The 19450-nt window shown below is 39.9% G+C and overlaps 1 protein-coding gene across 6 annotated transcripts in view; it reads right to left on the reverse strand.

The window, feature by feature from the left end:
• Positions 1–19450, reverse strand: part of CNKSR2 (connector enhancer of kinase suppressor of Ras 2) — a 257797-nt gene that overhangs the window by 100027 nt on the left and 138320 nt on the right. For all 6 annotated transcript variants that reach the window (XM_087938239.1, XM_087938238.1, XM_087938240.1 and 3 more), the window contains 3 exons: positions 14606–14739; positions 7356–7567; positions 1510–1599 (listed from right to left, as the gene is read on the reverse strand). In XM_087938239.1, the coding sequence (XP_087794365.1) occupies positions 1510–1599; positions 7356–7567; positions 14606–14739 (436 nt within the window). The remainder of the gene's footprint in view (positions 1–1509; positions 1600–7355; positions 7568–14605; positions 14740–19450) is intronic.

The raw sequence follows: 19450 nt of genomic DNA on the forward strand, positions 1-19450 counted from the left end.
GTGCTATTGCTATTGCTACAGAGTATTTTTTAACAAGGCCCCATTTATTTTATCTTGCAATTTTGATTTAATATAAATAAAATTTACTGATATTTTTCTACTGATGTAAATAGAACAGACAGGCAACAGTAACCATCAGTTTTTCCCCTGCAGATATCTGTACATTACTGCATTTACTTAGCTCTTCCAAAGTATTAAAGTTCTCAGAGAAAACATGATTATAACTTTCCACAGTTTATATCCCTAAGTACTAATTTACATCACAGTGCCCTGATCTGAAGGCTCACATGCAGTGTGATGTACTCTATACATAAAGTATTTTGATACTCTAATCATTTAAATGGAGGGGAGGGGGAAGGATAACCAAAGAGGAACATTTTAAGTGCATGGCAAGAGAGAAAATCAATGGAACATTTTAATTATGTTTTTCCTGATTCAATATGACACATGCTCTTATAAAATTGGTAAGTTAGGAAACAGCAATTTGCAATTTAGGGTATTAATTAAATATAAACAACATATATGCTTAAATGTCAACCAAATCAAGTGGGATCCCATTTAATAAAGAGCATCCACAAAAGAGAACAAAAACTAGATGGATTGATGACATCAGCTAGGAATGTGAGTCCAATTGGTAAAAGGAAGCTCAGGACTGTATTGGTTGTAAACATGCAGAAGAGGTCTTCATCCTGCAGTGGATAAACAATGACTAAGATGTTGGTGATGATGAACCAAATATATTAACAAGGCATTTTTTCAAATCTATGTGTATCATAAAAACTATTGAATAAATGAAAATTTGTACCATACTTTTCAGAATATAAGATGCACTTTTCCCTCCACCAAAAGTGGGTGGAAATGTCTGAGCGTCATATACAGCAAAGGTTGCCGAAGTCCCACCTACCCACTGCCCCCCACCATTTGGTCTCTGCCTCCCAGAAATTTGCCTCCTTGCAGCAAATAGCCTGGTCAGCTTCAGCACAGCCTGATTAGCATAAGCAGCTGATTGTCGGTTGGATCAGCCTCCTGACGATCAGCTGTTTCAGGCTGCAGGGATTGCCATCGCCTATTGCTGCCTCTGTATGCCCCCTTCTCAGCCTCCACACCCTGTTTTTGGCCTCTGTGTGCCCCATTTTCAGCCTGTTCTGATCTCCACCACCCAGAACAGGCCAAAAATGGGGTGTGTGGAGGCCGAAAATCGGGTGCAGAGGTGGCAATAGATGATGGCAATCCCCACAGCCTAAAACAGCTGATCGTCGGGTGGACGATCCAACCAACAATCAGCTGCTTGTACTAATGAGGCTATGCTTGCTGTTTGCTCCAAGGAGGCAAATTGCTGGGAGGCAGAGGCAGATTTTTTTTCTTGTTTTCCTCCCCAAAAGCAAGGTATTTTGCAGCATCTTATACTCTGAAAGATATAGTAGTTAAAGAGTATCTATTCTGGAATGAAATTATTTCTAATAAATAATCAAATTATGCTATGTATAATTTGTAACTAGAATTACTTACCTCTCCTGCTATCTCTTTTTATTTTGCTAGGTTCTTCATAATCCCCTACCCAGTTATATTCTACTGGCATAGATATAGGCCTTAATTTCCCTGCAACAAAATAAATCAGATTGCTCTATGTTACTTTTCATAACTTTCATATGTAATACATTTGCATGGAACACGGTCATACATACATGTCAGCATGAATTAGCATCTAATACTATGGATGAAAAATATGTGATCATTCTAAAAAGAATCAGAAAAGAATTTGAGCCCTGCATTTACCCTTTTGCTCACCCTTATTTAGCCTTATCCAGTCTTATTTCTCTCCTCTAATACAAAACTAAAACAGACCAAATCAATAAATAAAACAAGCACATAGAATTTCTCCTCTTACTAAATATGGCTAAATTCGACATCATATTTGTCTGTGAAACATGGCACAATACATCTCTCCCTGACTCCATTACCACAGTAAGAGACTATCATGTTTACCGATCAGATCGTGAAATCCATAGAGGAGGTGGTGTTGCTATCTTCTATAAAAAGTCCTTACATCTAAAAAACATCCAAGTTACCCAAGAGCTTGCTCTTCCTGAGACCATAGTCTCTGAACTGTCCTTAAATATCACATTTCGATTCTTGCTATGTTACAGAGCCTTTGATTATGACATCGAACATGCAAACAAGCTAAATTCACTACTAACATGGGCAACCTCCTGCCCACACACTTTTATCTTTCTTGGTGACTTCAATCTACCTCACATTAACTGGACCCTAAAAGAATGTATAACTGAACCCACACATGCAACCTTCTACAATGCTGTAACAAACCTGGGACTGGAACAACTAGTAACCAACAATACTAGACTTAACAACTGCCTTGATATCATCTTCTGCAATAGTTTGAATTCAATTTACGGAATACAAATTAAAGAACCCCTTTCCAACAGTGACCACAGCATGATTGACTTTTGCCTCAACATACGTTCACACAAAAATCAACACAACGATGTGATCGCCAATTATAACTTCAAAAAAGGCAACTATGATCTTATAAACAACGATCTCTCATCCCTTGATTGGCAATTTCTATTCACTGGATGCAATACTGTTGAAGACCATTACAACATATTTTTACTTGAAGTCAAAAGAGTCATCAAACTATATGTACCAATAACAACTCCAAAAACCAGAAAAAAACAGATTACCCATAACAATAAGGAAGCTTCAATCCAAAATGAGATAACTTTGGCGGAAAAACAAATATGGTCACGTTGCCAAATTTAAAAGCCGATACAAAAATTTATGCTACCAGATAAAGACTGAATGCACCAATTATCACATTAAACAAGAGGAAAACCTTCTACGCACCAATTCCACCTGCGCTTTCTACAATTTTGTAAACAACAAACTAAAAGACTCAAGGTCCATCCCACCCCTGAAAGGACCTAATGGTAAAGACTGCAATAACGACACTATTAAAGCCAACATCTTTAACACTTTCTTTGGCTCAGCATTTGTAAATAGCAATGGATTGTGCCCAGTATTTCCTCGCCGAACCACAGACAACTGCAATGATCCAATACATATTGATGTTACAGTAGACAACGTTGAAAAAGCACTACGCAATCTAAAACTATCTCTATCTATTGGACCGGACGGAATATGTGCCTACTTCTTAAAAAAGCTATCTATTGCCACAGCCGAACCTCTAAGCATAATCTTTGAAAAAATCTTTCAGGGCCAGCTCCTTGCCAAAACTATGGTCACAAGCCACAGTCTTCCCCATCTTCAAAAGACCCCAGCCTAGTTGAAAATTACAGACCAATCTCTTTATGCTGCATCACCTGTAAAGTCATGGAATTAATTATTAACCAATCCATTATCCTCTACTTAGAGACAAACAACTTACTCTCTAATAAACAATTTGCTTTCAGAAAAAAACTATCCTGCAATCTGCAACTATTACACTGCAAAAACATATGGACTACAAAACTTGATCAGGGCAAAGCAATAGACACAATCTACATAGACTTCTGTAAAGCCTTTGATTCAGTGGTACACAACAAACTACTCCTAAAACTAAAATCTTATGGTATATCTGGACACCTGCATAACTGGATAGAAGCATTCCTCTCAAACAGACAACAAATGGTCAAAATTGGGAGCGTCCTATCAAATTCTGTACCTGTCAATAGTGGTGTCCCCCAAGGCAGTGTTCTAGGACCAATTCTCTTCATACTCTACATAAATGACCTCTGTGATCGTATTAAGAGCAACTGCGTTCTCTTCGCTGTATTCAACACCACAGACAATACTGCTACCCTTCAAAAAGACCTTGACTATGTATCAGAATGGTCAAACAAATGGCAACTTCAAATCTCAACAAATAAATGCTCTGTCTTACATATTGGCAAAAAAAATCAGAAAATAAAATACAGGCTGAATAGTCAAGACCTTGTTGATGATCCAAATTCTGTCAAGGATCTTGGAGTACTCATCTCTAATGATCTAAGTGCTAGAGCCCACTGTAACTACATAGCCAAAAAGGCATTAAGAGTTGTTAAGCTAATCCTACGTAGCTTTTTCTCTGGTAATATTACACTACTAACTAGAGCATACAAAACATTTGCTAGACCAATACTCAAATACAGCTCATCAGTCTGGAACCCACATTACGTATCTGATATTAGCACAGTCGAGAAAATCCAGAAATATTTCACAAGAAGAATTCTCCACTCCTCTACTCGTTGTAGAATACCTTATGCCACCAGACTTGAAATTCTAGACCTAGAAAACCTAGAACTACGCCGCCTTTGGTCCGATCTAAATATAGTATGTAAAATCATACACTGCAATATCCTACCTGTCAATGAATACTTCAGCTTCAACCATAACAACACAAGAGCACACAATAGATACAAACTCAAGGTAAACCACACCAAACTTGATTGCAGGAAATATGACTTTAGCAACAGAATGGTCAATGTCTGGAATACTCTACCTGACTCTGTGGTTTCTTCCCCAAACCCCAAAAACTTTAACCTTAGACTTTCTATTATTGACCTCACCCCTTTCCTAAGAGGTCTATAGAAGGCATGCATAAGCGCACCAACGTGCCTACCATCCCTGTCCTATTGTTTCTTTTATTTTTCTTATATGTATCCATGTATTCATAACTATGTTTTTACTTGTACCTATTATCTTGTAAGCAATTGACAAACCAAATAAAATAAAAAAATAAAAATATTTTTTATCATACATATCTAAGAAATGTCTCATTTTTCTCAGTAGCCTGCTTGATTTTTATGCTAATTACTGCTGTACTGAAAGTTAACTATCTATTGATATAATATATAAGGATATATGTATGAGATACATAAACAAGATTTCCAATTTTGTAAAATTGAGGGTTTTCTTTTCTTTTTTGAAGCTCCTATCTCTAGTGGAATAAATTTTTCTCTTTGTGTCAAAATAATAAAATTTAGTGCTTAATAGGAATGGCTTTCATTAAATTATAATCATGTGTTTCCCAGTATAAATTACTGCTTTTTAACTTGCAATAATGCCAAGGTCATTTATCATACGTTAGTGTAATAATTCAACCTTTTCAAAATGGATTAAATCATTATTAAGGAGATGGTAATATTAGAGCTGATAATTAAAGATAAAAGCAGAGCAACAGTTTAGAACTTAAAGAACACAACTGAAACTGTTGTGTCAATCCTTTCCAGATGCTTTATATTAAATTCAAATCTTCTCATCTTTAGGGCAAATCAATTGAAAACATGTATTTCAATAAGGTATGGTTAACTTAAGTCCCATTGATTGGAATAGATCTACTCTTTGGATAGACTATGTTAGGTACAATACATTGGTTTGTATTCAATGGTTTTATGTACTTAAATCAGAATTTCTGCTTGTGAAATTTTTATGCAAATTGCCAGAATTTTAGTTTAGTTTTTGTAAGCCATACACAAAACACTTAATTTATAGCTTAATTTAATTTGGGCATTGCTGTACTCCAAATCACAAAGAAAGTAAATATAACATAAGGATATATTTATTTCTTTGCTTATTTTCCCACTAATTCTTAGATACTGCTACAAATGATAGGCTTTTTAATAATCACTGCTATGTTTAAAATAACATTGAAGGATCATATAGTACAGTCAACAATTGTAAGATTTCTATGCAAAAATACAGAAATAAAAACCACCACAATGATGTATTTTTCAGTGTTAAAACAGACACATAATCAGATAGTCCAACAGTTCTGAGTTTTGTTTCTACAGACACATATTTATATATTTAAAAATAAAGGTGAGATTAATAAGCTTAAACTTTTACAGGAATAGTATAAATAACTTCAAATCAAAAACAAATGGAGATTTGAAAAGTTAACTGGAGTAGTCAAACAATTTGTACGCAAATTCAAGATTTATATGAGAGTTGGAAAAATTATCTATACATTATAACTTGGTATGACACTGCCAACCTAATATCATCATTACAAATCCAGGCATATTATCAATATCAAATCAAAATCTGAATATCCTGAAATGAAGTCACCAAATAATCAGTATTGTTAGTGTGAGAGAGCTGGCTTGGTGTGGTGATTAAGACACCAGCTAGAAACTGGGAAATTAAGTCCTAGTCCTACCTTTGGCATGAGTCCAGTTAGAGGACTTAAGGCCAATCTCTCTCAGCTGTAGGCAGGAGGCAAGCACTTCCAAAAATCTTGCAAAATAAAAACAAAAACTGGAGCAACAAGCTCACACAGTTGTCTGTCCAAGATGTTCCCAACATAAAGGAAATTGTTGTTATGCACCACATAGCCAGCCAGATAATTAGACTGGATTTGGCATTTTTATCCACCTATCAAGACCTTCCCAAGGATCTGGGATTATTGCACTTATTGTGCTTCCTTACTATGTTGTATTTTTGTGTGCCACATGGATTTCTGAAATAATTAAGATAACTGCAAAAAATAGAATTTCATATATAGAAGCAGAATATTTTCTTCCATTAAAAATGTTAAGAGGAGACTGTTGATCCCCATATACCAAAATAAGGCATCCACATACAAGCAGGGGTCTTTGCATGCTTGAGGATTTAACAGATTATCCTCTTGCACAAAATCTTTCCCTTTTTAGACTGATATAACCAGCTTTTACATCTGCTCTGAGGACAGAAACTATCCTAATGACTCCACCAGAAGATATTAATCTGGAGAGGGACAGTGACAATGGTATTGGAATTGTTTTCCTGGATTTTTTATTACATTAATCATGAATATTCATGTGACTAATAAGACTGAATGGAAGCAAAAACGGTCTGTTAGAATCGTTCTATGGGCTTTTATGTTTGTTTCTCTATTTAGCATGGACCTACCTGTTTTATCTGTGCAACATTTGCAAATTAAGTCAAAACTTTAAAAAGTCCAGATGTAGTCTGAAGCTGAAATTATAGCATACAATTATAATTTTCCAGTTTTAATTTATCTAATTAAATAAATGAATGCAACTTTGCACAAATGAAAATGGAAGCTTATGCAAATTAGTAGTGCTCAAATATCCATCAACTTTCATTCACTTTCCTCCTTATCTTCGAACCAACCTAAAGCTGTCAAGGTTTGTATTTCAACGAACCCTAGGTCACTTCAGAAGGTTTCAAAAACTGACTTCCACAGCTGGGGATAAATTTAATGAAACACAAAAGAGGATTAAAATGAGAAGAAGGACATGATAATTTAGCTTTTATAGGCATAAACAATGTTTATGTCTTTGAGATTGGAAATATGTAAATAGAAAAAAAATCTTAAAAATAGCTTTTAAATAATTAATATTATTAATACATACCATATGTTGGTGTGCTTTCTCTTCTTCCAGAACTACTTGTTCTTCCTTTTTCATATTCATAACAATACAAAATGGCATCTTCTTCAACAACATTAAAACGCTTTCTATACTCTTGGTCGAGAAATGAATTTGGAGATTCAGATCCTTTATGTACTGGCTTTCCCACGAGGTGTCTTCCGGTGTCATCACATGGAAGGTTTCCCTTCTCGTCTCTGTAAGAAATCATACTTTTAGATGCTTGAAAATTGAAAATGATTGTTATTGCTTATGCTGTGCTATATTATTATATAAATATTGCACAGATTTTCATTAACTAACATTAAATTTCAGTAACTCCTATTTAACCTATGCTGAAGTTTTTTATTGCAAGCAGTTAGGACATTAAAAGTTTTAAGACTCCTGAAAATCAAATAATTCTGCTTAGACTTGTTCTGTACCTAGGAATTTTTCAAAGGCAAGTATTTGGAAATATTGTACAATTTATGTTGCAATGTGAATCCAATAGGACTTTTTGATTTATTTAACAAGGTATATCTAGAAATGGTTGCTGCAATCAATCACATTATATAGTGAGGAACTTATTTGCTTTTTGGAACTTGAATATGCAGCATATTATGTCAGCTTTGAAATTCAGCTGCCACATTTTTTTCTTTAGAGAGTTAGAGGAGTTGAAAAGTTCAAGGTTATTCTGTGTGTGGTATTAAGAATTTCCAGTTGCAATTAATTGGTTCTCGTGATTTATGAAGTGTAGAAGTGGGAGGAGAGAAGGGCGGAGAGTAGGTGGATTCTGTGTAACGCGTGAAAAAACCTTCACTTGGGAAATTGCTTTTGACATTCCAGATCTGCTCCTAATAAATCAATTGGAGAGATAATGTCTCAGAGTGATTGATATCATGGATACTTTCTGGATGCTTGATATTTATTTCCCAAGTCACACTTTTATTTTTTGAATGGGCTTGGCTGATGCCCCAGAGTTCTTTCCCCAGAAATGGAGAAAGGGAGCAATCAGCTGAAGTTGGAGGTGTGCAGGGGGGAGCATGTGGAGGCCCTCCCTCCGGAGCATTAATTGAACCTGCCAGCCCTAGTTCAGAGAAGATGATGGATGCTCTCAGGATGGAAGTAGGAGAAAGAGATTTGGGAGCTATACCGAAGCGTTTCAACTCAAGAAGTTGTTATAACCCAGAGGTAACCCAGCTGTCTGAAGAGAAATCTTTCTCTAGCCCCAGGCATATGGCTATTCTATCAGATTGGAGGGAAGAGAGACAATTTCGGTCAGAATTCTCTCAAGAAGACAACCCCCAGATTATTTCAGGAAGTCCATCACTTAGGCTACTGAATATCCAACCTGGGGATTGAAATGGAGCCTGGAAAAGTGAAAGTGGTGCTGGACTGGCAACCCCCAGAACCCCAAAATAACTTCAAAGTTTCTTGGGGTTTGCCAACTTTTATAGAAAATTCATTCCGTCCCTTGCTGAAGTTGCCCTCCCATTGACAGAGCTATTAAAAATGGGCCCGTCACCCACCAAACCAATGCTAAGTCAACCCCTCGCTTGGACTATGGACTGTCAGAAAGCTTTTGAGATATTAAAACGCCCCTTCGCAACAGAGCCCATCCTCCAGCACCCAGGCACGACCAAGCCTTTTATTGTCCAAACGGATGCAAGTGATGTAGCGGTGGCAGCCGTTTTGCTGCAAAAAGACTCTCAAGGCCGACTGATGCCTTGAGCTTATGTGTCCAAAAAGCTGACAGACGCAGAGCGAAGGTGGGAGGTCTGGGAGAAAGAAGCATTCACTGTATGATGGGCTTTATTGACTTGGAGGTATTTTCTAGAAGGGGCGCCAAAGGCCTTTGCGGTATGGACTGATCATAAGAACCTCGAGGCTCTAAAGACCCCCTAGGTGATTATTGCCCAAACAAGTCCGCTGGGCCCAATATTTCAAGTGATTCAATTTCAACTTTAATTTTTAACCCCAGGGGGAAAAACGTACTGGCAGATGCTCTGTCCAGAAAACCTCAGTTTGACAGCCACTGAGAGGAAATAGTACAAGCCTTAATTTCAGATGCTCAATTGGCAGGCCAAGTCAAACCCAAGCCAACTGCAAACGCCTCAATTGGCAGGCCAAGTCAAACCCAAGCCAACTGCAAACGCCTGGAAGATAAGCTGATTGCGGAATTGAAAACGGCCCTATTGACCGATCCTTGGTTCCTGGACCATCAAACCGAGTTGACAATGAATGATGGGCTAGCTTGGAAAGGGACTAAGCTTTATGTACCCACAACCCTAAGACTACTGGCACTAAAGCGTAGCCACGACTCCTGGCTGGGAGGCCACTTCAGTTCCTAAAAACCCTACATTTACTAAGATAGTTCTGGTGGCCAAAATGAAGCCTGATATCGAGGACTATGTAAAAAATTGTTCAATTTATGCCACAATGAAACACAGAACTGGAAAAACCCCTGGCCTCCTGCAACAAGTTGCTGAACCAACCCAACCTTGGGAAGAAATCACAATGGATTTTATTGTTGAATTACCTAAGAGTGAAGGGAATACGGTCATTTGGACTATAATTGACTTATTCTCTAAGCAGGACCATTTTATAGCCTGCAAAGGACTTCCATCTGCGAAGAAACTTGCAAAGCTGTTCATGAAACATATCTATAGACTACATGGTGTACCTTGTAGAGTAATATCAGACAGAGGGGTACAATTTACTGCAAAAGTTTGGAGGGAGTTTCTGAAATCCATTGGTTCCTCACAAGGGTTATCCTCAGCTTTCCATCCTGCTTGTAATGGAGCAGCAGAAAGGACTAATGCCATGATTGAACAATACATTAGATACTATGTAAATTATCAACAAGAAAATTAGGCTGAGTTAGTACCTTTTGCAGAGGTTGCTTACAATAATGCAGTACATAGCAGCACGGGATTGACTCCATTCCAAGTCAACACTGGAATGGATTTTGTCCCGATGCCAGAGTTACCTAGACAACCTCCCTCATCCATGTCCCTGACAGAATGGATGGACTCATTAAAGAAAGGTTGGGAAGATACAAAAAAAGCTTTGAATGAAGCTGTAAAAATTTATAAAAAACTGGCGGATAAACATAGATCCCTTCAACCGCCTTTTAAAGTAGGGGACAAAGTATATTTGTAGACCAAGTATCTTAGGTTGAAACTGCCCAGTAAGAAGCTGGGTCCAAATTCTTGGGTCGGTTCCCAATTTCAAAGATAATCAATCCAGTCACTGTCCAATTACGTCTTCCTCGACTATTGGGGAAAATTCATTCAGTGTTCCATTGTAGTTTACTAAAACCAGCTACTACATCGATGATAAGACCACTGCCACTCGCTCCCCCTAAACCATTGACGGTACATGGGGAAACACATTATGAGATTCAAAAAATTCTTGATTCTAGATTACACCATGGCTGATTGCAATATTAGGTCTTATGGAAAGGATACCCCCTCTCAGATGCTAGTTGGGTAAAGAGTTGGGATGTTCATGCTGATCAATTGGTTAACCAATTCCATGAGGATTTTCCCCACAAACCGAAGGGTCCTCGTGGTGGGGGGAGAGGGGGTTAAGGACAATGTATTAACCTGTATACGTGTCTTTTTTCTTTTCTTTTAGGAGGAGGAGTTTTCAAGGGGGGGGACACCTGTCAGCTTTGAAATTCAGCTGCCACATTTTTTTCTTTAGAGAGTTAGAGGAGTTGAAAAGTTCAAGGTTATTCTGTGTTGTATTAAGAATTTCCAGTTGCAGTTAATTGGTTCTCGTGATTTATGAAGTATAGAAGTGGGAGGAGAGAAGGTGGATTCTGTGTAATGCACGAAAAAAACTTCATTTAGGAAATTGCTTTTGACATGCCAGATCTGTTCCTAATAAATCAATTGGAGAGATAACGTCTCAGAGTGATTGATATCATGGATACTTTCTGGATGCTTGACATACTACAGTATAATCAGTTATTACGGACACAAGGACAGTTATTTTCCCCCATGCCATCACTCTGATAAACAACTAATTCCCACAGTACTATCAAACTACCTAGTAGGGCTGTATTACTATTATCCATCTCATCTTTTCTATTACCTATTCCTTATTTATCTTCTTATGACTATAACTTTGTTGCTTGTATTTTACAAGTTATATTGTTTTATTTAGTATCCTAGTATGATTTATGCTGATTGCTTATTTAGACTATCACTGAGTGTCATATCTTATGATTTATGATAAAAGTATTTTATTATTATAATCATGATCTATCACTTGTTGCTTGTATGTACACTGAAAGCTTATGCACTGAAGACAAATACCTTAGGCAAATCACACTTGGCCAATAAAAAAATTCTATTTCTATTTCTATTCTACTCTACTTTATTCTATTGATATTCCTGGATGGCCCCTTTTGGCAACAAGTGTCTTACAGATTCACATCTAAGAGGATTAATACTGGGTTTTCCCGAAAATATGACCTGATTTTTTGGGATGGGCCTAATCAGAGGTGGGATTCAGAAAGGTTCTGACCAGTTCTGGAGAACTGGTAGCAGAAATTTTGAGTAGTTTGGAGAACAGGTAGCAGAAATTTTGAGTAGTTTGGAATACTACCTCTGACTGGTCCCACCCCCATCTATTCCTGCCTCCTGAGTCCCAGCTAGCTGGCTGGGTTTTCTTTTGTTGCCGTGCACAGGAGAATGGAGCTTAAAAAAAGCAAGTTAGTGGGGTGGGGAGGGAATGGGGATTTTACAGTTTCCTTCCCCTGCCATGCCCACCAAGCCACGCCCACAGAACTGGTAGTAAAAATGTTTGAATCCCACCACTGGGCCTAAATATAAGCCCTACTCCCAAAATAAGCCCAAGTGAAGAGGGTGAGCATGGCCAGCAAAGGAGGCAGCCCTTCCCTCCCTGGTCATCTCATGGAAGCTCGGCCCCTTAATCACAGCCCCATGGATCAGCTGAGCCAGTGAGGGGTAAGAACTGCCTCCCATTCTGTCTCTCTGGGCACCTAGAGGTGTTTCTGGTGCACTCTTGCCAGCCCCAGCCCTGCCTGCAGAACCAGGCAACCTTGCAGCCAAGAGCCTGTTTCTTCTGCAGCTCACCTTGTGGCTCACCAGGCAGCAACCACAGTTTGTGCTCCACCAGGCCTGGAGCTCAGGTCTTGCTCAGGCTGCTACTATGAGGCAGAAAGCCGTGCGGCATGTCAGAATCAGCTTCCCCACACACATCCCAAAAATGTTCTCTCCATGCATCTTTGGCACAAGGAAAGGATGACCAGCAGAAACATGGGAGGGGGCTGTGGGGAGTTCTGGGAGTTGAAATCCATAAGTCTTAAAGTGGCCAAGCAGCTGCCCATGTTGCTGTGGGCCTTGCACAGACTCTTTATCCTTCTGGCAATGCTGCACTCGGCCACCCTGCTGGGCTGCTCCTGCCTGTTGTGGGTTGAGTCATCCCAGATTGAAAACCCCTGGACTGCTACCCGCCTGCCAGGCCCCATTTGCGAGGAGCCATTAGTCGAGCCATGCCACCTGTGCCACCTTGCCCGCTACTGCCTTTGGGCTGCTGATCACAGGCCTTCGTGCCTACTTGGTGCTGCAGGTGCTTACAGCTATGCTGAGCCTGGTGCTCTGCAGACTTCTGCAGATGCTGTAACTCTCTTGCCAGCTGCGCATGGAGTCGCTCCAGCGGAAGGTATTGAAAGCTGCTGGGTAACAGCTAGGGATTGGCAGTGGGCTGCAGAGCCACTGCAGGTGAGGCAGACACCAAAGATGACCAGGGGCAGCCCCACACCTGTCTTGCACAGCCGGTAAGAGAGCTGCAGCACCTGCCAGGGCCCAAAGAGTGCCGGGCTCAGCATAGCTGTAACCCAGCACCTGCAGAACTGAACAGACATGCAGGCCAGAGCTCAGCAGCCCAAAGGTGGCAGCGGGCAAAGCAGCATGGCTCCACTGGCAGCCGCTCGCAAAGGGGCCCTGGCAGGCTGGTGGTGGTCCAAAGATTTTCAATCTGGGATGACTCACCTCACACTAGGCAGAAGCAGCCCAGCAGGGTGGCTGACAGCAGTGCTGCCAGGAAGGTGAAAAGCATTGTGAGGCCAGCAGCAGCATGGGCAGCCACTTGGCAGCCAGCATAGTGCCTGCTGCAGCCAAGAAGTGTCCCAGAAGCAGCTGGGCCAACAGGCAGGGTGGAGGCCAGGGCACGCCAAGCTTGGCTTGTTACAGCTGCAGGCAAGCAGACAGTGGGATGGAGAGGGTTGGGCCAGAGGTAACTGCACTCCCACTCTGTCAGTCTGCTCACTCATCACCTCCTGCACTTAAAAAAAAAAGACCTCCCCAAAAATAAGCCCAAAAGAAAATAAGTCCTATTTATTTTCTGGGCAATATGGTGAATTCATTTTTTTTCTTCATTCATTGTGTTCTGTATTTATCTTTCTAACCAGATGAATCAAATCCTGATATAGCAGTATTATTCAAATGATGCTTGAAATACTTGCAGTTGTGAAAATAACAAAGCTAGAATGTCACATTTTTCTATGAATTTCTCTAAGTAAAACAAAATGTTTTAATGGCAACTGGGATTTTCTCTCCCCTTTTTGTGATGTAGGGTATTGTTTTTTTGCTATCCTTTATGGTTTATATTTTCCTTTATCTCCAATGACTCTTCTAACTTCAATTCAGAAATAATAATATTCAACTCTGAGCAAAGTATTTGCATCTATCTAGCACAGAATGCAGTGACCAAGTATAGCCTTTCCAATTGCAACAAAGAGATTTAGCATCGTTATTATTTTTAATAAAGGACTGTTTTTAACAAGTGAATAAATCTGTTCTATGAATTAATATTTGAATATTGTGCCTGCTAATAGTTTTGCTTTTCACTTTCAGTTCCATATAAATGTAGGGAAACTTTTTTAGTAGGTGAGATAGCTTTTTTGAGGGGTGGGGGCAGGTATGGAGACAATTAATATCCAATTGCAAAAAATGCAAATTGAAAGTAGGCAATGTGCATTCTGAAATCACAAATGTATGTATTTTACTGATATAATTTATCCAAAACCAAGTGCCAAAATTTTGGACATTGAATGTTCAATGAATTGTAAATGCCTTTCTTCTTTTACTTATGCAGTATTGCCATGGTTGTAATATAATAATGATGGTTTCATGTCCCTTCCCTCCCCCCCAGATATGGATCACTGCACATTCTTATAACCCTGAGTAAAATTAAGAGTATGATCAATTGTGATGATTCACCTGGGAATATAAGGCTCTGCTGGAGGTGGTGGTATGTAGAGGTCCTGGAGGGCTGAGCTGTCTCTTTTAGTAGGTGTGCTGACAGTACTGGATGGTGTTGCCACACTGCTTGTAGGACTTCTAGACACAAGTGGCTGGTTAAAACAAAGCAAAATGATTCAAAGTCGTATCTAGTTACCTTTTTATGTTACAATAAATTAAGCATGTATAATCCATATATTGAAAAAGGTGATGTTGATAAATTAAGAAATATCAGATTCAGCTTAACTGGAGAGGACTTTTCAATACTGTACATTTCAAACTGCTGTCATTCTCCATTTATATGTTGCAGATTTCCTGTACTGGAGCAAACGCTCTTCATGCCTTAAAATCAAATCCAATATAAATTGATCTGTAAGTACTCCCAACATGACATATTTTGATTTTTTGACTTAATAGAAATCACATAAATTACATTTGGGCAGTTTTATCCAGCAATCTTGCTCAAATTTCACTTCTTTATTACTATATTTTAATTCCAATAATCTATATAGCTGGCTAAACAAAATGCTTTCTTTTGGGGAATATATTATTATCTCCAGCTGTTATAATGCAAATACCATTTTAAGATAATGATTTTGTTACATGTAAGCAGGTACTAGTTTTATGACTGCTAGATATTCATGAAATCAGAGAAGCCATTTAGGAAAATATTTATTGAGATTTTCTGAACAACATTATACAAATGAATAAATGTATTGAAAAACAAGAGAACACAAATATTACATTTTGGGAACTGTCAGTAGAAGAACTGTGAACCCAGCTTTCAGAAACAGAAAGTATAGATGAATGCAAACCAGGCTTCATCAATTTAGAGTTCTCAAAATGTATTATTTTTGGGCTACAACTCACATTATTTCCCAGTAAGTTAATCTCATAAAATTTAGGAAAACTTACATTGTAAGAACTAAGAAAATTTATTTGTTGCAAGTTATTGTGATTTTCCATAAAGAAAAATCAGGTCTCATTTTCCAAATATCACTAAACTTTTGCAGCAGATATACTAATTGTCCAAAGTGTAATCCAAAGATTAAAGTTCAGTCCAAAGATTAAAGTATAAAATCTGCCTTATCTTGTAGAATAGATTTGAATGAAATGTAATGTAATGGAGACACACACAAAAATGGAATAGATATGTATCAGTATGAACATAAAAATGTACATCAATAATCTAAAGAAGAAAATAGAGCTTTCTGTCAGGTCCCATATATTTCTATAGGGACGCTGGTATTCTGATAGGAGTGGGGAGGCTCGGAGGGATCTCTGTATTCTATTTCTATTTCCTGCATTGCTTTGCTGTAACATTTGGGGCCTGGGAGTGGGAAAGGAAAAAGCCTCAAGCCAGGTGCCTTATCTTGTCTCTAGAGAAGAGAAGCAGCGTTGCCTGGGATACTGTCATTTATCACCTTCTCAGCCTGGGTTTCTCATAATATCTTTACACCTTGTGATTGGCTTGACAATATACTGGACTTTGGGAGAGGCTCTGTCTGCACTGATTTAATTTACTGTTTTTAAGCAGGAAACTTAATTCCTGCCTACATCTCTTGCTATCACTATCTTCCAATAAAAGTTCCTTTTGAAATGGTTCCTGTTTCAAGAGTCCTGCTTTCTTGAGAGGATTGGAGAGGCAAGACCTTACACTTCCCCTGTATACTACTTCATTTGGCTAAATAGAGAAACACTTGAAATACTTACTAAAGTATATTATTCTATACACTAGACAAGCAAATAAAAATCAGCACTAAAATATTTTGTTCTGATGAATATGAAGAGAGAAAAATCTCAAGCAAAAAGTATTACATTCCTATTGATTCTTAAACATTTTCATTGGAGAGTACATAATTAGCAGACATATAATGCTATCTATCATAAATTATTATCATTAAATATGAGAGAGAAATTTATTAATGTGCTTCTGTATTATGATTAAAAGCACTTTAAGGTACATGACCAATATGTGGAGTAAAGAATTAGCCTAGATGTATGAATTATTTGATTTTTTGTACGTTTCATTTGTTTTCATCATTTTGCAAGATATAAAATTACATAAGCATTTGAACAATCTTTTTAGAAAGACTTCAGATTAGGAGAAGATTTTTTTCAACAGAGTGAAGGAAGGGCCCTCTCCCCAGACAGAAGAAGAAACAATGGGGCACAAATAATCCAAACACAATACAAATAATTAAATCATAACCATTTACACAAGGGAAGAAAAGCCCCGTCTGGCTCATTGGCAGAGCTCCTATCTCAAGCAAGCTCAGGTGTAAACACTTGAGATAAACCTAACCACAAAAAATGCAATTAGCACTATAGAATGTATCCAAAAGGTAAACATAATAGCTGTTGCTTGTCAGACCAATTACCAGAACAAATAGACACAGGAATTAGATTTCTCAACCCTGCTTCCTTTCAGGAAGAGAGATTAACCTTCTTCGTTCCAGACAAAGTTGAATAGGGAAGTATCCCATCAATAAACACAGATTAAACATCACCAAGCACAGAATTAAATGTCATCAAAAACCAGTTTTAGACCAAAACTCAGAAAGGGTATATAACAATCATGTCTGAATATCAAATCTTTCTAGCTAGCCAAGAAATTTTGCTGAATGTCACTCATCTTGGTTTCTTGCCATTAAAACAGGGGTGGGATTCTACCGGTTTGGCCCAGTTCTATAGAACCAGTTGTTACAGTTCCCAGTAGTTCAGAGAACCGGTAAAACGGTCCCCTGGCTGGCCCCGCCCCTCTCTGCCCGCTTCTCTGCTCCCTGCTCAGTCAATCCCTATTTTACATGCGCAACATTGTGCACATGTGCGACATGCCTGCAGCCTGCTTTTGCCCACCAGGCCAGCCATTTCTGCCTGCCTTTCACTGCGGCAGAACGAAAAGCTTACAAGTCCCCCTCCCTTTGGGAAACGGCTCCTTGGCAGCAGAGAAGCAGCTTGGTTGAATCCTGTTTCTCTCTGCTGTCCAGGAGCTGTTTCCTGAAGGGAAGGAAACTTGCAAGCTTTTTGCTCTGCTGGGAGAGGCTCTCCCAGCAAGAGCAGTCTGGAGCCAACACAAACCTCTCCACTGATCTGCTTGCTCACAGGTAAGCCTGCAAGTCATACTAGTCCTTCTCCCACTGTCCCTGGAGCTCCCTGGGCCTCGTCCAGCCTACCTAGGTGCCCCCCAACATCCCCAGGCTCAGCTGGCTGGCTTCCCCACTGGCGCGGCCCCATCCCACCAGCAGTGCTGGCTGGGGCCTACTTAGCTGTCCCCTCCAACATCCCCAGGCTCAGCTGGCTGGCTCCCCCACTGGCGCGGCCCCATCCCACCAGCAGTGCTGGCTGGGGCCTACTTAGCTGTCCCCTCCAACATCCCCAGGCTTGGCTGGCTGGCTAAGCCACCATGAGGCACTCTCCCAGCTCTCCCTACCATGTGGCAGTGCTCCAACCGGTTGGGCGGCAGACCCGGCTGCCACCCGTATGCAGCACCATCATCACAGCATCTCCGCCACCTCTGCCTGCTTCTCCCGGGGGAAAAATGGGAGACAGCCAGGTCCACCGTCTCTGCCATCTGCTGAGATGCTTTGGGAGGGCTGGGGCAAGGGGTGCTCAAGGCCCTGCTGCAGCCGCACACACCCCCTCCTCCCCCTTTCTTCCTTTTCCTGCCACCCACTGCTGACTGGAACTTGCCGGATCACAGTTCATCCCAGACCAGGTGTGTGTGTGTGTTTGTGTGCGTGGGGGGGGGAAGAGAGAGGGAAAGAGAGAGAGAGAAAGAGAGGGGGGGAAGAGGGAGGGGGGAGAGAAAGAGAGAGGAAGGAAGAGAGATGGGGAAAGAGAGAAAGTGAGAGAGGGAAAGAGAAAAGGAAGAGATAAGAAAGAAAAGAAAGAGAAAAGGGAAAGAAAGAAAAAGGGAAAGAGAAAGGAAGTGAAAGGAAGAAAGGGGGCACAGAAGGAAGGGACAGAAAGAAAGAGAAAGAAAGTGAGGGAGAGGGGAGAAAGTAAATGAGATATATGGATGGATAGATAGATACATGGAAGGAGGGAGAGAGAACAAAAAGGAGAGGAAGGAAGGACACAAACCCTGGCTTCAGAAGACTCTTTGAAGCAGCACACCAATCTAGGGCTGGCCTGCAAGGGATCTCAGAGGTCATCTAATCCAACCCCCTGCTCCAGCAGGAGATCCTTACAGAATCTAAGAATAGCAGGGTTAAAGGGTGTGTTTGTGTGTGTGTGTGTGTGTGTGCATGGCTGTCAAAATCACCAAGCCATGCCCACCCAGTCACGTGACCACCAAGCCATGCCCACCCAGTCACGTGACCACCAAGCCATACCCACCCAGTCTCATGACCAACAAGTCACACCCACAAATTAAGCCATGCCCACAGAACCAGTTGTCACAAAATTTGAATCCCATCCCTGCACTAAAAGACTTCTTTCCATTGAGACTTGCGCTCAAAGAAGAAAGCAATTTTGTGTTCTGTTTTGTCACAGACAGGACTTTGTTGGCAATCCAAGTTAACATTGGTATTCTTGAATTGTGAGCTCTTAAGAAGTATTACCTCCTTGTGTGTTGCAAAAAGCCATTTCCAGTGGGGAAAACAGGACAAAGCAGAGTGGGGGAATACTTTTCTTTGCTGTATTTCCAGTCTGAATTGGGTCCCTACAGGAGAGCCCTTTTAAGGATTGTGTATTAATACAAAAACAACTAACTTAGCTCTGTTCCTAAATGCTAGAGTTGTTGCACATAAAAAACAGAAGAGCTCTGATCAACTATCACAGCCACCACTTTGACAGTTTTGCAGTACTGTTGTCTGTGGA

The sequence above is a fragment of the Pseudonaja textilis genome, chromosome 8 (genome assembly GCF_049901715.1).
Source record: "Pseudonaja textilis isolate UNSWEBS1 chromosome 8, rPseTex1.2, whole genome shotgun sequence".
Lineage (NCBI taxonomy): Eukaryota > Metazoa > Chordata > Lepidosauria > Squamata > Elapidae > Pseudonaja > Pseudonaja textilis.